This window comes from Chelonia mydas, chromosome 8, assembly GCF_015237465.2.
Source record: "Chelonia mydas isolate rCheMyd1 chromosome 8, rCheMyd1.pri.v2, whole genome shotgun sequence".
Lineage (NCBI taxonomy): Eukaryota > Metazoa > Chordata > Testudines > Cheloniidae > Chelonia > Chelonia mydas.
In genome coordinates this window covers 88,290,804-88,310,594 of record NC_057854.1, presented here as the reverse complement: position 1 = coordinate 88,310,594, position 19,791 = coordinate 88,290,804, and the positions used below count along the sequence as shown (strand labels likewise).

The 19,791-nt window shown below is 41.0% G+C and overlaps 1 protein-coding gene across 1 annotated transcript in view; it reads left to right on the top strand.

The window, feature by feature from the left end:
• CACHD1 (cache domain containing 1) overlaps positions 1-19,791 on the top strand; it is a 186,830-nt gene that overhangs the window by 97,380 nt on the left and 69,659 nt on the right. Inside the window, exon 4 of the mRNA XM_007063412.4 lies at positions 14,599-14,705. Within this exon, the coding sequence (XP_007063474.2) occupies positions 14,599-14,705 (107 nt within the window). The remainder of the gene's footprint in view (positions 1-14,598; positions 14,706-19,791) is intronic.

The following is a 19,791-nucleotide window of genomic DNA, read 5'->3' as shown; positions in this document are numbered from 1 at the left end:
TGTGCTGTAAAAATAGAGAGGATTTTATTTTTTTTTTTGCCCTGACTTAAGCTCTGACCCTGCAGTTCTTTGCATACAGATTCACCATGACAGCCACACAGAGCCCCGCCGAAGTCGGTGGGGCTCAATACCGGCACAGAGATGCACTCACATGCAATGACCTTGGGCATTGGGGCCCGGGTGCTGTTTATTACACCGAGTACAAAATTCTCAAGCAGAATTTTTTTCAATTGATACCCTTTAAATATTGGTTAAAATTTGGTTAACTTTGTTCGAGGTGTGATCTGCTGTCCTAGGTTTTAGAGCTGTGTGTTTCATAGTCATTTCAGCATACGTTAAATTTGAATTCCTGAACCCTGGAATAATTTTGGTTGCCTTCCGCTGTATTTCTGTATTGAAAAAGGCAATTAGAACTGAGTGCATATTCTACATGAGGTCTCACGATGGACTTGTCTATACGCACAGTTAGTACTCCAAGCTGGCGGGTAAGTTGACCTCATACTAACCTGCCATGCACTTCCATTACATTTGTCTGTGGGCTTCTTGTCCGTGTGAATCCTGTTCCCGTGCACGTAAAGTACCAGAGTGCACTTGTATCTACTCCTGTTTCAAAGTGGGGTAGATCCAAGCATGCTATAGAACTTATGGTGTGCAGTAGCAGGGTCTGCATGGTCAGCTCATGCAAGGTCAATTCCTTTGGACCAAATCTTCTGGCTTAAGTAAGGGGCCAAGATGCAGCAGAAGCAGCCCACTTTATGGCGCATGGGAGAGGTAATACAGGGTTGTCTCTGCATCCGCTTTAAGCCATGAAGCACAGTTTCACAATAGCCTGAGAATGAGGGTTTGTGGCTAGTTAACCGACAGTTACATGGATCCAGTAGCCCAGCACTGCAGGGGCTGCCCAGAAGGCCATGGATGCTACTTCGTCCTGAGCTTGCACAGATGCCCTGTACTCTGTCTTTGCTTAGGGAAGAGAGTTTTGATTAGCACAAACCATTTAGGGTGATGGTCTATGCAGCATTTTGGAGTGATTGGGAACAAGCCACCCAGCTCAGGTTGACAGACTCGGGCTAATGGGACTCGCGCTAGGGCTCTAAAATAGCTGTGTAGGCAGCACTTGGAAGTTGTGAATCAGGCTGGAGTTCGGGACCTGATGCCTCCTCCCTGGGCTTTAGCTTCCATTGATTTAAAGGACTAAAGATGTATTACCTAGCTATATTTCAGGTCCCCTGGGAGATGTACGGCTTCTTGCATGATTGGGTCCAAAGACAGTAGCCATGTTCTGCACTAGCTTATTCTTCTGAGTGGTCTTCAAAGGTAGCTTCTTTATAGGCCCCATTTCAACAAAGTATTTCCGCCTGTGAGTAGTCCCACTGACACTTAGGATATGTCTACACTGCAAAAAAAACCAGAAACGTGGCAATCAGTCTCAGAGCTTGGATCAGCTGACTCAGGCCCACGCTATGGCAGGGGTTCTCAAACTGGGGGTCGTGACCTCTCAGGGGGTTGCGAGGTTATTACATAGGGGTCGCAAGCTGTCAGCCTGCACCCCAAACTGTGCTTTGCCTCCAGCATTTATAATAAAGTATTTTTAATTTATATGGGGGGGGGGGTCACGCTCGGAGGCTTGTGTGAAAGGGGTCACCAATACAAAAGTTTGAGAACCACTGATCTATGGTGCTATAAAGAGCACTGTAGACATACGAGCCCAGCCTCTGAAACCCAGAGTTGGGCTGTGGGTCTCGGAACCTGAGCCCAAATGTCTGTACTGCTATTTTCAGCCCTGTCGTGCGAGCCCGAGCCAGTTGACCTGGGCTCGGAGACTCGCAGCTGCAGGTCTTTTTTTGCAGTGTAGAGCTAAGTACCTTGGGGCCATAGAGAACATTGCGGTGGTGCAGTCTGGGGATCACAAAGCCATGGATAACTGCAGCATGAGTTATCTCAGAAAGAAGAGATCACAACCTCTTACCCAAGTGTATGTGTGGGGGTAACATGACGGAGCTAGTTCTGCTGCTGCCTGTTCCATCCTTGTCCTGAAGACAGGACTCCATTTTCAGGGGCCTGTCAGTTTCTTAATCTTCATAAGAACTACCCTTCACTCAAGAAAAGAAGAGGCAGAGAACTGACTTCCTTCGAGATAGAGACAAAATGTTCTCTAACCCAATCTGGGTTTCCCCTCTCCCTCCCCCATGCTTTAAAAACCCCTCCCCATGCAATGCTGTATCGATGGCATTCTGCAAGTGGCCACAGCGGGTCATGTCTGAGAGCAACGAGGAACTTATTTGCATGTGTGTGTGTGGCATATGCATGCACGCGAACACATGTGCAGACCCCTCCCTCTGCCCGGGAGAAATACGTTTCAGTACTAATTTTTATATGAAATTATTTTAGGAGTCTCCAAAAATATTTATTTAAAGTACCCTGTAATGGTATTTTTTTCATATTAAGAGTACGCAACTTTTCCCTACGTTTAGCTGGTATTGTTTACGCATCTTTGGGGTTGCTTGATGTCTGTTTTCTGTGCTTTAGTCCCCACTGCTGATAAGAGTTTATGGAATGCTTTTATCTGTCTCAATTTGTGAAAAGATACACTGATAAGTATTACTCCATTACATATTACTTGACAACTTTGCAGTACATCCATTAGTGTAGCTGTTTAAATAAGTAAACCTACAAACCTATTTTTGAAGATCATTTACTTTATGAATGTGATAGTATCCTTCAGAAGTGGTCTGGGCTTTTCTCCTTTTTAAACAGGTGGTTAAATATTTGCTAATGCTGTTCAATTTTATCACAGCTCTTGCTTTGTTTATCCTTCCTCTCATGAGCAGTTAAGTGGGAGATAAGGGGAATCCCATCAGTTCCTTTAAAATGTATTGCTCTGGTTAGTATTTAAAGTGCTGCACTTCCAAAAGGGAACTGGGTTGGACCTTACTAAAGGAAATTTAAACTCTGTTGGCTAGAGCTGCCCAGACCACAATTATGCCAATTACTACAATGGCTGTGGGTGTTCAGGGAATCTGGAAGGCTTCTGTCGTGTGAGCCTTGGAGTTATATGTATAAAAACAGACTTTCAAATTAACGGGCATTGAGGAACTGGCTGTCTTGGAATGTAACTTTTCCTTTGTGAGAGGAAATGTGTCTGCGCTTCTGGCTAGAGGGGGTTTTGCTACAGCAGCTTGTGTCACTAGATGCACTCTGTGTTGCAGTATTTCTCCCAAACACATGACTCAGATAATTTACCTTCTTGATATGAAGCATGCTCCTCCTCTTTCAGGCACTGCTGGAAGTCAGTGATACTACTCATATGCTTAAAGTTAGGCAGAGGCTTACGTACCTTGCTGAATTGGGGCCTCCATCAGTAGATTTACCTATGAGGCCATTTTCACTTAACTTTAAAAAAACAAAAATCAAACAAAAAACTGTTTCTTTCTGAAACTATTTAAATATTTGAATCCTACAGTATGTGTATATATGTATATATATATGTATGTAGAAAGGTATGTCTTGCTATCAATAAAACATGCTAGTTTGAGAATTTTAAAGAAAATGCTGAATTTTGAGCGAATGTATTTTATAGCTGCATTTACCCACCAAAACCACCTTTACAGGAATTTAAACAAAGGGTGAGAGAAAAGAAATCGACCTTAATATAATAGGCAAACCCCAACAGATGTGTCACTTTTATAAATGTTCCCTTATTTTTTCTAAACTGAAATTGCACAGAAGTTGATTTACATTGAACTGAGGCCGAATGAAATCCAGTTGGAGCTCACTTCAACACTGTTTTGATGTAAGATTCAAAGCTCCTGCAAATTTTATTTTATCTTCTGCATTTGCTGATCTCCTGCTTGTAAATCCTGTTGAAGGAGAATAAAAATGACTACAGCCTGATGGGAATTAAATGTCTGAAGTTCAAAGCAGTTTGCACATCAGAGCAAATGCCAATCAAATGAACATCTTGCAAGCTAGGCAGGGAGTGAATTTCTCCATGGGGAAGAGATCAAAGTGGGAGTCACAGTTCTGTTTTCTCCCTCGGGATGCAGTTTCGATCAGTTGTTCATTAAAGTGAATCCAGAAGGAAGGGTTTTTATATATATGAAAAGGGGAGTGGGGAATTGCAGTGAATGTTACTTCTCTTAAAACTGAATTTCAGCCAACAGTTTGATCTTATTTAAGTACGTACAGACACTAATTACCACCAACTATATAGTTTTTCTGGGGGGGATTTTTATAAACAATGATTTTAATATTGTCACCTGTACCATTTTGGGCCTGATTTCAGAAGGGGTCTTATCCGTCATCTGTGTTGCCCAATTAGTCTACAAGCTAGTATTTTAGCAAAAATGTAGGATATTGCTAAAAATTAGGTCTTATTTATATCCAGCAGTGGCAGCAATCAACAGTTGCCTGCAAGTTTCACTTTTGTAGAGTTTATATATCCTTCCAAAATAAGTGATTTTGCAGGTTGTATGTATATTTTCATACAGGGAAGTTACAAGATCTGTAAGTAAATAAGTACAGAAGCTAGAATTAATGTCAAGTTTCAGTTAAGAAATCAAGCCATCAAAAGCCAGGAAATTCTTTAAAAATTGATTTAATGTAGCGATACATTGCTAAATAATTTAGCAATACATCCTAACTGATGTGGCTTTAAGTTAAGTCAGAAAGAAAAAATGGTAAATTCTTGTGTCTATGCATAAATACAGATTATAAACACGATCTTACAAATGCAGAAATGTTTGCTTGTTTGTTTTTTTTTCACATTTGTTTTCTGACACAGGACTAAAAAAAAAACCCGCAAAACCCCAACAAGTTTATGGCTGTGTGACCGCCGACATTTCATTTGGAACATGGATTACCTCCTGCCACAAAGGTGGCTGAACCTGATTTAGCTTAACCTTTTCAAAACAAATCCCTTTTGGAAAACGTGCAGTAGCAGTTTGAGTGAACAATAACTGAAAAAAAAAATGTAAATACTGTTCCCAGTCTAAGCCTTACTGGAGCATTCACTACTAGCAAATGCGATAATAATTCTGTCTCAGGGCTGCTGTTAATCTTTTATTCTGCATATTTTATTAGATAGTTTCCATATTATAAATTTATCTGTTTTGTGTATGTTCTCTGCTGTTTTAACTGCTTGAATGTACTAACAAGGAATAGAAGAATGTGAGGAGGGAACAGGACAGGGTTGACTCCTGGGTTCCTTTCTAGCTCTGCTGCTGAGATCTTTGGGGATATTACAACCTTTCTGGGCCTAATTGTTACTCACTGGGAAAATGAATCTAATAATACTCCTACTTCTTTGGTATGCTGTTTGGTTTGGTTGGCCGATTTTTGCATGAAAGCATTTTGACACGCTAGGGTGAAGGTGCTACGTAAATATAAAGTGTTACTGTTGAAACACCCACCTCTCATGGCATAGGACACTTTTTGGATGAAGCTTCTCTATCAAAGGGCAGTAAGAAAGGGAGCAAGTGCTGGTCTGTGGATGAGATGAAAATCATTTGAATAAGGAAGGTAGAGGAGAGGGATCAGTGAGAGTAATACCTTCTGTTACTAGTCCCTTCCCCAGATGGTGTGTCAAAATTGGACAAGTTGTTGTTCCTGTTCTTTAAATCTTTTTCATATCCTACCTGTCCTGTCCTGACTGACAGATCCAGGATTCAGTCTGGCAGCTTTTAAGTGCACTAAGAAGAAAAGTACTGCTGTGCCTTGACATTTTAAATCAAGGTATTTATTACTTCTCTACCAGGTAATTTAAAGCTGGCAATTTCAGTAGTACAGTGAGTCTAGGAAAGTGTGTGTGCACATGTGTGAGAGAGGTAATCACAATGGAGGAAGGAAAACCGGGGCTTGAGAAGGTTCCAGATGCTCTTAAATAAATAAATATATATCATGAGGTATGTTACATTAGTTATTAAATAATTATCCTGCTGTCAGCACCAATAGGCCACCTTGGCTATTTCCTATCATCTTAAAATGTCAGGATCCTTCCCATAAGAGTTCACATTTCCTTAGCCTTTCTCAGTATTATTTATTTGATATTAGAATATGTTTTGAATATTTACAATATATGTATAGAATGTTCAATATTTTAATTAATTACTTGAATATTGGAGCGGAGAGTATGCTTATAAAATTTGCAGATGACACCATGCTGGGAGGGGTTGCAAGCACTTTGGAGGAAGGGATTAGAATTCAAAATAACCTGGACAAATTGGAGATTTGGTCTGAAAATAACAAGATGAAACTGAGTAAAGATAAGTGCGAAGTACTACATTTAAGAAGAAAAAATCAAACGCACAACTACAAAATGGGGAATAACTGGCAAGGCGGTAGTACGGCTGAAAAATATTTGGGGGTTATAGTAGATCACAAATTGAATATGAGTCAACAATTTGTTGTAGTTATGAAACAGGGCAATCTCCTTTTGGGGTGAATTAACTGGAGTGTTATATGTAAGACACAGAAGATAACTGTCCTACTCTACTCGGCACAGGTGAGGTCTTGGCTGGAGTACTTTGTCCGGTACCGGGCACCACACTTTAAGAAAGATGTGGATAAACTGGATAGCAACAAAAAAGATAAAAAGTTTTAGAAAACCTGACCTATGAGGAAAGGTTAAAAAACTGGACATGTTTAGTTTTGAGAAAAGAAGACAGAGTTGCTACCTGAGAACAGTCTTCAAATATGTTAAGGGCTGTTATAAAGAGGACAGAGAGAAGTTGTTCTCTGAGTGTCAAAGGTAGGATAATAAGAAATGGCTTAGGGAGATTTAGGTTAACTATTAGGAAAAAATTTCTAACTAAAAGGATAGTTAAACACTGGAAGAGGCTTCCAAGGAAAGTTATGGAATCCCCATCATTGCAAGTTTTTAAGAACATTTTAAAAAACACCTGTCAGAGATGGTCTAGGTATGCTTGGTTCTGCCTCACCACAGGGGGCTGGACACACACAAAATGTTTAAAGACCATTATTAAGATTGCAAAGTCAAGCACTCAGAGTTAAGAAATGCCAGAAGTGAGGGTGTGTGTGCAATCTTAATTCAGCCCCCTTGTGTGTAGGCAGTAGGATAGTCTAATTATGTGACTTACAGGCTATTTTTTCCACAGGACCCCTGCCTCATTCAGTGCACAGCATAGAGAGCTCTTCTGGGGGTAAATCAAGGTTGCGTCCTGAAGGAGGCTGTTGTCTGTAGGATCCCTCCTCATTTGTCACAGAAATTGGAAGGCATATAGTGAATGAGGCAGCATGAGAAAGGAGGGCCTCGTAGTTTGGGCTGTTGAATGCTGCCATGAAGAACTGGATTCTATCCCTGCCGCTGCCACAGAGTTGCTATGTTGTGTTAGTCACTTAACACATTTTTTTCACAGGTGGTCGCTAACTGTGTTCCTCATTTTCTAGGTGCCCAACTTGAAACCCTAGGGTCTAATTTGCAGAAGTGCTGTGCACTCACAGCTGCAATGGAAGTCAGTGGGGGCTGACAGCTCACGACCCCCCCATGTAATAACTTCACGACCCCCTGAGAGGTCCGCACCCCCACTTTGAGAACCCCTGTCCCAGTCACATTCTCCTGGCCTATCCAGTCCCAGTTTGCACTCCTCAGGCTTCTCATCCCAGGCCCAGTCTATGTGTCCAGGCTTCCAGATTCTCCCCCAGATCTGTCAGATCTGTTTCCCCTCCTCCTACCCTCATTCCTCACCATACCATACTGGTTCCTAGTCCCAGTCTCTCCTCATCCCTCCAGCTCCATGTCTAAGCTGTGTCACCTCCTCCCATTTCCCTCACCAGTTCCTACACCCAGTCTCTTTGCACAGCCAGTTTTGATCACTGCCCTTCTCACAGCCCAGTACCAGCCTGCTTACCCAACCAGTCCCAGTATCCCCCAGCTCCCAGTTACCATTTCTCTTCCCCACATTTAGTCCTAGTCTCCCCAAAATCCTTGTCTCAATATGCTACTTTCCCTTCCCCATCCAACTTTTATCCCCTTTGCTTTCAAGTCAGGGAGTTTCTTCCTCCACCCTGTCTGGGTGCCAGCAAAAGGGGGAAGGAGGGCATTGGGAACAAAGAAGAGAGACAGGCTCCTTGCTCTTCATGCCAGTACCTGGCCTACCCTGTCCTGGAGCAGCAATTACAGGAAACATCCAGCTTAATTTCTGTAGTCGGGGCTGGAAGGTGCATAGGGTGACCAGATGTCCCTATTTTATAGGGACAGTCCAGATTTTGGGTCTTTTTCTTGTATAGGCTCCTATTATGCCCCAGCCCCGTCCTGATTTTTCACATTAGTAGTCTGGTCACCCTAAGGGTGCGCAGTCTGGTTAGTACTAGGCACTGTCAGAGGCTCAAGTGTGCTCAATGGAATGTTAGGAGATTACAGCTGCTAAAATCTAAATAGTCTCTACTGAGCATGTGTGAAGTACAGTTTTTCAAAGGCTTGTGACTTCACCAATTTGGGGCAGATTTTCATGGGGACAGCAAAAGGGACATTCTTGACACAAAGACCACCCTCCCTGCTAAATTTCAGGTCCCTGCTCCAAAGCATGGGGCACTAGAGCTCTTCAAAGAAAAGGTTGCCAGGATCTTTTAACTTCCCCTAGCCTTGTTCTTGGAAACCTCTGAACTGTTTTAGTAGAATTTTTTTCAGTAAAATTCAGCCTGAAGCAAGCACCCAGCCTGGAAGGTATCAGCCCAAATGGTTCAAGTTGGGCAAAATTATTTGCAACCTCTTATAATGGGAGGTGTCAGACAACCTTATTAATATGTTATGCTACCAGCCCTGCCTATATGCTTTTTTTTTTTTTTTTTTGGGGGGGGGGTGTTCTGGCTCTGTGTGCCAGAACGTATTCTTTCCATTTTAGAATTCTAGATCTGCTCCATCTATCCATGTTTAAAAAAAATATTAAAAAATCCTGTCTTCAGTCTCTGTAACTTAATGGTAATTTAAGATCAGTTTTAATTTCTGTGCAGACTTTTGGGGGTTTTTAGGACTATGAATACTTGTGCTAATTAGTTGAAGCTCTTCCCACTTTTCTTTATTTTCCCCATTAAGTGATGGTGGTATTTCTTGGTTTAGTTCAGTTATTGTATCATCACCCTTTTTGCTGCAGCAGATCTGCTTTTGGCTGTGATCTCACAAGCTCAGCAAGGTTGGGTCTCAGAGGTACTCGGAGGCAGATCTCTAAAGAAATCCCAGGCACTGCGGAAGGGTGGTATTGGTGATGCAGTAGGTAATACCAGTGCCAACTAAGCCAGTACTGAATCAAAGCACCAACACTGACCCAGTGCCTCTGATGGTGCTTTTTTGGATGAGATGCAACAAGCAGCATTGAGCAAATGTGCTAAGTGAAGAACACACCGTATTTTTCGTAAGAGCAAGGACCCTGGTGACATTTCAGGTGGATAATTACATTCTCTCTGTCCATACCTCCTCCTTCCCCCATATTTTCTTCTTCCTGTTTAAACTGTTGTGCAGTGTTGCTGTATGAAATTAAACAGCTTCCATATCCCGCCACATGGTTGTACTTCAGTGATGGGTGAGGGTATGTGGGGTGGGAAAGAGTAAATAGTGTTGTTGATTGGCATATATGTAATAACCGTGTATAGATGCATGTGAGAATGTGTAGTATGCATTATAAAATTTATATATAAGTGTATAAAGTGCTTAGGGATCTTTAGGGTGCAAAAAATTAGGCCCTATATATCTTCCCAGACAAAAATACTGCATTAAGATGGAACTAGGGTTAATATTTCATATAAATTATTTTAGGAGAAAAACCAGGGGGTGTTAATTGTCCAAAAACAAGCATTATAATAAAAATTAATGTTAAATTTATAAGAAGTCCAAACATGTTATGGTATGAAATTACACAGTTAAGGCACCCAAAGAGCCAAATCTCTGACCTTTAGTGATACCTTCAATAACCATATATTATGATTAAGGCATTATAGCGTTTGTGGTGAAGGCTTAGATTAAACTGATTTTTAGAGACACGTTTGATATTTTTTAAAACCATTTTACATCATGGTGTCACCACAGGGCATGGTAGAAATAACAATCATGAATACTTAAGTTTAAATGCCATCTTATTTCTTCTACTGCACCCATTGCATGAGATTCCAATGAATTCTAAGTACATGTAAAATTAGACTTTGTGCTATTCCTTTATTAAGATCCATATTCTTAATCATTAAGATCAATAAATGTTTAATGCAAGTGCTACATTTTCTTACAAGATTTTTAAAAAATGAATTGTAACTCAGAAACACGCTACATTAAAAAGTGGTTGAATCCCTATTTTAAGTGCAAACCTCAACTCATCCTCAAATATGGAGGATGGAGCCATGAATAGCACTCCCAAAATGTGAGATAATGCTGTGGTGTTGGAGCCACACGAGGCCCTGCTCTCAACTTGTCTGTCTGTAACACAGTAATTTTTGAAAACCACATCCAATCAATTTCAAAATTCCAGGGAACGGTCTAGGTATCAGTGGCAGATCCTACTGGTTTTTGATGAAAACTGGAAAATACTGATTTCTACTAGAATTAGGCCTACCGCCTGCCCATTTGGCACGTCAGGCAGAGGAAGCTCTCTGGCACCCTCTGTTGCTGCCTACACATATCACGGGCAGAAGTTTACCAGCAGGTAACACACTTTGTAAATTATATATCAGTCATGCCCCTTCCCACAGCTGGCCCTTTTCTGCCCCCACTACATCCAGCACTGTCCCCGTTCTGACCACTCCCACACCCAGGCTTGCATTATGCACTTCAAATGTTGGATAACACACACCTCTGCCTACACGAGCAACAAAGTGTGCAACCTCTAATTCTGCTTCCTCTATATCTCATTCTTATTTTCTCTTTACTTGTTTCTCTAGCTAAGCTCACTGGGAAGTTTGTTTATTATTTGCATTGTGATAGTGCCTAGGAGCCACAGCCGTGGTAAGAGTTGTACAAGCACAGTGCAGACAGTCTTTATCCCTAAGAGCTTATTTACTGTTTTAGTTTCTAATGTGGCTAAAGCGGAACTGCTCATCTTATCAAGCTCCAGGTTAGTGTGTGTGCTTCTTTGTAGAGCTGATCAGAATTTTTTCTGAATTTTGAATTTTTGACCACTTGCTTGTCAGTTAAAAAATATTATTTTTAAAAGAAAATCTTTGTTGATGATTTTTTTTTTTTTTTTTTTTTGGTGGCGGTGGTGGAAGGATGACCAGCAGCTTCACCTCTAACTATTTTAGTCCCTGATAGAGCAAAGCACTTGTGTGTGTGCTTGACTTTAAGCAACTGAATCCCGTCACTACTGAAGACAATGAGGTTTAAATCCTTTACTGAATGTGGGTCCAAATAAATGAATGAGAGTGTGGTGAGGTGGATATTCTATAAATACACGCCTGGCCAGTATTTTTACTGATTTAATGTTACCAAAGTATTTTCTACAATTAGCATTTTTAACTAAAACTATAAGACTGGAAATTTGATAGTCTTGAAGAACTTTCCTTCACCAATTTCTTTCCTAAACTTGCTTTCCACCAACTTCTTTTTTAAAAAAAAAAAAAGTCAAGGTTCTTTCAGAACCTCACCTCATGCAGACTCAGTGTGGAGGGGAATGCATTATGATTTCCTAGGTATAGATTAGTGGCAGAGTATTTTTGACAGGAAGTGGGTAATTGATGAGGTTCCTTAATAATACAACTGGGTGTCAAATCCTACCAAAGTGCTCAGCGTTGTTTTTAAGGTATTTAGCATCACAACACCTAACTGAGGGGACTAAATCTCCTTGTCAAAAGGGATTTAGGCACTTAGGAGTCTGAGCCCTGATCTAAGCTTACAATTTAGATTGACCTAGCTATATCACTCGGGAGGTGCGAAAAATTCACGCTCCTGAGTGTCACAGTTATACCGACCTAATCCCTGGTGTAGATGTGGCTACATCTATGGAAGATTTCTTCAACTGACCTAACTCCTGCCTCTTGGGGCGATGGATAACCTACATTGACATAAGAATCCCTTCTGTTGATGTCAGAAGTGTCTACGCTACAGCGCTGTAGCTGCGCCACAGGAGCACCTGTAGTGTAGACGTGCCCTAAATCCCATCGACATTTGATGGAGTTTAGACTCCTAAGTGTCTAAGGGCCTTTTGAAAATGAGATTTAGGCTCCTAAATTAGTTAGGTGTTATGAGTGCAGCAAAGCCTAAATATCTTTAAAAATCTGGGCTTAAGCCGTAGCAAATAAGGTACACTGATGCATCACGTCTGTTATTTTTATCAAAGCTGATGACAAGGTTCCCTTTGATCAGATTTTGATTTGTAATTCTAATAAAATAAAGGCTTATAAATGCTGCTATTATCTAAGTACTTTAAATAGGAAGCACATTTATTGTTATGTGGTGTGATACATGAAGGGGTGGGGGGGGAGTAGCTCCCTTTGATGGACACCCAGCCAGCCAATTAGCTGTAAAATCCCTCTTGGTCTGTTCTCTGCTTTTTTTTTTTTTTTTTAACCAGTAAAGGGTTAACAAGCCTGCAGATAAAAGAAAAGGAGTGGGCACCTGGCCAAAAGAGTCAATGGGAAGGTAGAACTTTTTAAAATTGGGAAAGAAACTTTCCCTTTTGTCTGTTGTTCTCTGGGCTGCAGGGACACGGAGCAGTAATGCTGTAACCAGCTTTAAACCAGGTATGATTATAGATTATCAATTCATACCTCTAACCTACTTATCTGGAGCCTCAGATATGTAAGTAAAATTAGGGAATGTCTAAAAAGACGCGTTTTATTTCTTATTCGCTTGTGGACTCCTCTGTGCTAACCCCAGATGGTTTTGTTTGCTTGTAACCTTTAAGCTGAACCCCACAAAAAGCTATTTTGGGTGCTTGATTTTTGAATTGCTCTTTAAAATCTAACAAGAGCCTAAGTTCCAGATGTCTTTTCTTTCTTTTTGTTTTTACTAAAATTTACCTTTTTTAAGAACAGGATTGGATTTTTGGTGTCCTAAGAGGTTTGTACATGTCGTTTGATTAGTTGGTAGCCACATCTAATTTCCTTTGTTTTCTTTCTCAGCTCTTCCCCGGAAGGGGGGTGGGGGGTGAAGGGGCTTGAGGGTACCCCACAGGGAGGAATTCCCAAATGCTCCTTCCTGGGTTCAAAGGGGTTTTTTTGCATTTGGGTGGTGGCAGTGTTTACCAAGCCAAGGTCAGAGAAAAGCTGTAACCTTGGGAGTGTAATACAAGCCTGGAGTTGCAAGTATTCATTTTAAAAATCCTTGCAGGCCCCCACTTCTGCACTCAGAGTGGCAGAGTGGGGATTCAGCCTTGACATGTGACATTTTAAAAAAGAGACCAAAATGGAGAATGTCTTGACTTCATTAAAGTCATTGCGGAGTTTTATATGGGTTTAATTTATATTTTTGTATCTAAAATGAAGTTCAGTTACCATTTCTAAATTATTTCACCTGGTAAATATGGAAAACGTAAAATAAAAATGTAATAAAATATACTGCAGGCAGCCTTTCTAATTGCACTGGAAGTCCCCATTCTTTACTACAGAAAGTAGGCTTGTAACTGCCTTATATAGAGACTTCCAAAGACCAAAATGTAATGGTGAGAGATGTAGCCGTGTACAAGTACAGTGTTTGAAAACCGTGAATGCAAGTCAGGGAAGAGGAAATGTTCAGGCTAGTAAAAGGGTGTATAATTAAGAGCAATGGAATGAAACCAAGAGAAGAAAAACATAAGCTGAATACCTGGAAAACATTCCTAATGATGTGATCTCCCAAGCTGGATCTTCACCACTTAGGGCACGGGTGGCCAACCTGAGCCTGAGAAGGAGCCAGAATTTACCAATGTACATTGCCAAAGAGCCACAGTAATACGTCAGCAGCCTCCCAGCAGCTCCCACCACCTGCTCCCAGCATCTCCCACACACCAGCAGCCCCGTCGTCAGTGCCTCCCCCACCCTCCCCGCACCTCCCAATCAGCTGTTTCGTGGCGTGCAGGAGGATCGTGGGGGGGGGGGGAGAGGAAGGAGCGAGGGCATGGCAGGCTTAGGGGAGGGCGCAGGAAAGGATGGAGTGGGGGCAGGGCCTATGGCAGAGCCAAGGGTTAAGCAGTGAGCACCCCCCAGCACATTGGAAAGTTGGCACCTCTAGCTCCAGCCCTAGAGTTGGTGCCTGTACAAGGAGCTGCGTATTAACTTCTGAAGAGCTGCATGTGGCTCCAGAGCCACAGGTTGGCCACCCTGACTTAGGGTCTCTTACAACTGGACTGGACAAAACTCAAATATTCTGCCAGGGAACAAACCAGCACTGGCCTGCAGATTAACATAGCCTTTTACAACTCTAATTTCATGATTGCTTGCGTGTCACAAGGGATAAAATGAAAATATGCAGCACATTGGATTAGTGAGTAGGATATGCCCTGTAGGTGGCGAGTTTTAACTCACCCACTTTGTGCTTAGGAAAATTCCTTTGCCTTTGCCCTTAAAAATGCAAATGGAACTCCAGTTGCTGTTTACGAACTGATAATTTTTCTATAAATCCTTGGCTAGACATTTTTACAAAGTCAGCTTTTGCTTTGCTAATCTTGTTGTTTGTCATTTCAGGTTTGATGGGAATTTTAACACCAATGTTTCTAGAACTATTAGCTGTGATAGATTGTCTACCACAGTTAATAGCAAAGCCTTCAATCCTGGACGTGATTTAAACTCTGGTAAGTAATACAAATATATTTATTTGGTTTTGTTCTTTTTTTTTTTCCATTAGAGTTTAACATTCTGTTGGTACAGAGGATTAACATAGTGCGCTATAGCAACATGCTTTTATTTCTCTCTAAAACTGGCATGCAGCTCCTAATTTGAGATTTCCTGATTGAAAGATGATACCTAAAGTAATGCCCTTAGTCTAAGTACTTTTTAAATGTAAAAATGTCATGAAGACTTATTCCAGCACACCACGTATAATGCGCTGTGATTTTTGTGCCTATTCGTCTCGCCTGTTCCCAAAGTTGCTTTCCTTCCTAGCCCTGTCTGCTATGGCATCAGTAGTGTCAGGTGTTGATGGTGCCAAACTGAGGTGTGTCTCTGATCTTCTTAGCTGAGTTCAGATAATGTGCAGCTGCTTTTGCAATGATATGCAAAAGTACAAGGACATCTTAAAATATTTCCTTTCTTTGACTTGTCATGGAGTTTGTATCTTGAGAGTTGACCCATTTGCTTGATACACTTTAAAACTGGAAATGTGCTTACAATCTAAGGTGTCTGACTTACCCCGAGAGCATTCAGCCTTTGGTCCTATGCCACAGGTTTTCTTTTTAATATCCTGTAGAATTTGAAATAAATGGGTTTTAATTTTTTTTTTAAAGTCGCTATTTTTTTGCCTCCATTGATGGCTTTGGGTTGTAACTTTTAAAACTACTGTATTTTAACTATAGACTTCCATTTAGCGTGGTTTTTATTTAACTTCTGATGCAGGACCAGAAGGAAATGCACACAACCTTGATTCTTGTGGGTTCTATAAGAAGAAGAAGGTGTTTTCAACCTCTCACCAGTGGGGTTTTCTCCCTATCCCAGTCCTCTGTAGTGACTTAGAATTTGGAGATCTTGCAACAAATTTGATAAGGGAAGTACAAATTTGACTCTAGAACTTCTGGCTGTGTACCTCTTTAAAGCTCCAAGTGGTCTCTAGGTAATTCATTTCTGTGGTCATAAATGCTGTGAAATTTAGGATTGGCGGCAACATTCAGCTTGTTTTTCCTTCCCTCTTCTCTGGGCACTCACCACTTCCCCTTTTGATTGACTGGGGTAGGGATGCTAAAACTTTCCCACTCAAGATTTTCAACTTGCTAGGAGTCTGAAGGCCATATTTAATTGTTTAAACAGCACTATTTCAAGCATCCTCACCTTCAACACAGATGTTGGCCTGGAGAGGCTAGATGTCCCAACATAGAATCATAGGACTGGAAGAGACCTTGAGAGGTCATCTAGTCCAGTCCCTTGCACTCATGGCAGGACTAAGTATTATTTAGACCCGTGGTTCTCAAACTTTTGTACTGGTGACCCCTTTCACATAGCAAGCCGCTGCGTGTGACCCCCCCTCATAAATTAAAAACACTTGTTTATATATTTAACACCATTATAAATGCTGGAGGCAAGCGGGGTTTGGGGTGGAGGCTGACAGCTCATGATCCCCTGAGGGGTCCCGACCCCCAGTTTGAGAACCCCTAATTAGACCATTCCTGACAGGTGTTTGTCTAACCTGCTTTTAAAAATCACCAGTGACGGAGATTCCACAACCTGCCTAGGCAATTTATTCCAGTGCTTAACCACCCTGACAGCTAGGAAGTTTTTCCTGATGTCCAGCCTAAACTTCCCTTGCTGCAATTTAAACCCATTGCTTCTTGTCCTATCCTCAGAGATTAAGGAGAACAATTTTTATCCTTTCTCCTTGTAACAACCTTTTATGTACTTGAAATTTCCACCCTCAGCCTTCTCTTCTCTGGACTAAACAAATCCAGTTTTTTCAGTTTCTCTCATAGGTCATGTTTTCTAGACCTTTAATCATTTTTGTTGCTCTTCTCTGCAGTCTCTCTAGTTCATCCACATCTTCCCTGAAATGTGGCACCCAAAACTGGACACAATACTCCAATTGAGGCCTAACCAGCGCAGAGTAGAGCGGAAGAATGACTTCTCGTGTCTTGCTTACAACACTCCTGCTAATACATCCCAGAATGATGTTTGCTTTTTTTTTTTTTTTTTTTTCAACAGTGTTACGCTGTTGACTCATATTTAGCTTGTGGTCCACAATGACCCCCAGATCCCTTTCCGCAGTACTACTTTCTAGGCGGTCATTTCCCATTTTGTATGTGTGCAACTGATTGTTCCTTCCTAAATAGAGTACTTTGCATTTGTCCTTATTGAATTTCATCCTATTTACTTCAGACGATTTCTCCAGATTGTCCAGATCATTTTTAATTTGAATCCTGTCCTTGAAAGCACTTTCAACCCCTCCCAGCTTGGTATCGTTCACAAACTTTATAAGTGTACTCTCTATGCCATTATCTAAATCATTGATGAAGACATTGAACAGAACCAGACCCAGAACTGATCCCTGCAGGAACACACATGGTATGCCCTTCCAGCTACATACATACACTGCTTCGCTATAATTGGAATGGAAGGCCACACACTTCTATCCATATTCAAGGGGAGCAGTCACAAACCACATGATAGAAGTCCATGGGCTACATTTGGCTCCCAAGGCATGTTTTTAGGTTTTTTTTTAAAGTTTTAGTTAGTGTTTTAAATTAAAGTTTTAATTTGATGTTCGTTAAAATATCTGGGGCAGTATCAGCTTAAAATCATATTTACAACAAATGTCCTTACTGTAAATTATTAAAACTGAAAGAATTTTAAAAATCTAATACACTTTTCACTATTTATGACATCTGTTCACCTATTCTTTTGGTTGCTTTTACTATGGAGAATTACATTTTTTTTAATATATTTTTTCAGTCAGTTTCCAGTCCATTTCACTTTCCCCTACAATAGCAGAGTGCTGTGATATTTGACTTGCAAACTCTGAAATGGAGGGAATGTTTGTTTAAGTCAAATTCCTGTGAAAGCATTTATTTTACTTCTGGAAGAATGCCTGTTGGTATTACATTTTGTAGAAGCTCTTATGAAAAAAATAACTTGGAGCCATAATTGCCTTAAAATGTCTTAATTAATTAATTAATTAATTTGGATTTATGACCAAACAAAAAACTGACACCTATCCAAGGCTTATAGCCCCCCCCCGACACAGGTTACAAGATCAAACAATTAAATAGCACCCTTATCCCTACTTGCCAACAAATGCCGACTCTTTAATGAGTGTACATCCTAAAATCAAGCAGTGCAGGAGTAATGGACAGTTAAAAGCAAGAGGAGAGAGGATCAAGAGTACTGTATCACTGGAGAGGTGCTTCAGCATTTTTACCTGGAGTGTATATGATATTCTGGATTCCCACCTAGGCTGCTCCCAAAGCATTTCCTTTAATGGGAGCTCTTCATTCTGCCCATACGTTCTGATCAGGGAACAGGGTGCCAGTAGGAGAGACTAGAACAGCATGGGGAAACTTTGGGCAGGTGCATGGGAAGGGGGTGTGACGGGTTGTGTTTGGAACCAGTATAGAAATAAAGGTTGTTGCTAGGTTCAGGCCTAATGGAACCTGAAAGTTAGATGTTTAACGATTAGTGGGAAAAAGACTTGACCAGAGAGAACATGTACATGTTGGGCAGAACTGCCAGCCTCTTGTCAGTTTGATAGAACGTGTCTTCCAGAGCTTGTCTCAAGATTTTCAAATTTGCTTGGAGCATTTCCAAAGTAGTCAGCTTTTTGTTTCCCATGTTTTGAAATTAGAAGATTTAGCATAGAAATTGTTATTTGCTGCCCCAGCTATTTCTGTTTCTGAAAACAGAACAATTGGGATTGCTTCTGGATGGGAACACAGATCTTCCCTGGGTGGTGTTAAAATGTTTGACATATACTGTATAAGGCCTTTTGTACTGTCACTAATGGCAGCAGCCAACTCTCTGCTGCCTCAAAGAAATTTTTAAAAACAAAAGAAACTGCAACAACAACAAAATTCAAGCAATCGAAAATGAGACCTGGAGTCATCAGGAGGTTGCTGGTTCTAATTCATCCTTATCAAATGCTTGTGTGGTGGACTATGTGAAATGAATCAACCTGTGTGTAATTCCCAGGGAACAAAAATCCGCATCATAAAAACCATCACCACCTCTGTAGTTGTCCCTTGCTCACTGGCTACCGCATTGGTAGAATCAGTAGAGAGGCCAAGGATTTGAATGGACTTTAATCCCTGGAGTAGATTCCTTCTGGAATGAGGCTTGTTGACTATCTGGCAGGACAGTGTGAGAAAACTTGCCCTGCTACTAGGTGTGCTTCATCTGTTTTATGGATAGAGGACTTCAGCCTCCCATTCTGAGGATGAATAAAGAACTTCACTCCACATGGGAATTTATCCAACACATTTCACTAAGAGTGATGTTGGTGCCCTAGCTGGACAGCTGATACAGCTCTTCCCCCAAATCCCTCTTCCACACAGTACTGCTGAAGGAAAGTAGGAAAGTTTAGGTAGAAGGTTTAGGGTATGGATGGAGAGCTCAAACCCTGGATGAAATTTTAGGGTGATTGTTTAGGAGCTGCTATCTCTTGATAGTTTGTGGAATTGCCGCCTCTTGGATCTTCCCACACCACTGCTGTGACCTAGTTCTGTGGCATCTGTTACTTAAATGATAAATTTAGGACTAAGGGCTTATCTACAAATAAAATTACTCAGAAATAGCCCATGTATGGGGACACTTATTCTGGAATAAGAATACCTTTCAAAGTGGATTAAGCTAAACTAGGAGTGCCCAGCCTACAGCCGGAGGCCATACATGGCCTATCAGAGCATTTCATAAGGCCTTTGGCCTGTTTCAACACAATATACTAAGGACCAATTCATTAGCATTTTGTCATGTTTACATCATTTTAGTTTACACAAGTGTATAAATAGACAATACTGTACGTAGAAAAAACCTACCTACCTACATGCTAAACAAGATTAACTTAAAATATAAATCAATACAGGTGACTTTAAATCTTATTAAAACGTGTAGAATCTGTTTGGCCCACACAAGATTGTGCTTAGGTTTGTGTGTCCCTCCTGTGTAGTAAGGTTGGACACCACTGGAGTAAGCCAAAACAAGACACTCTTATTTGGCAGCAAGAGAATGCACACATAGAGTAAAGAG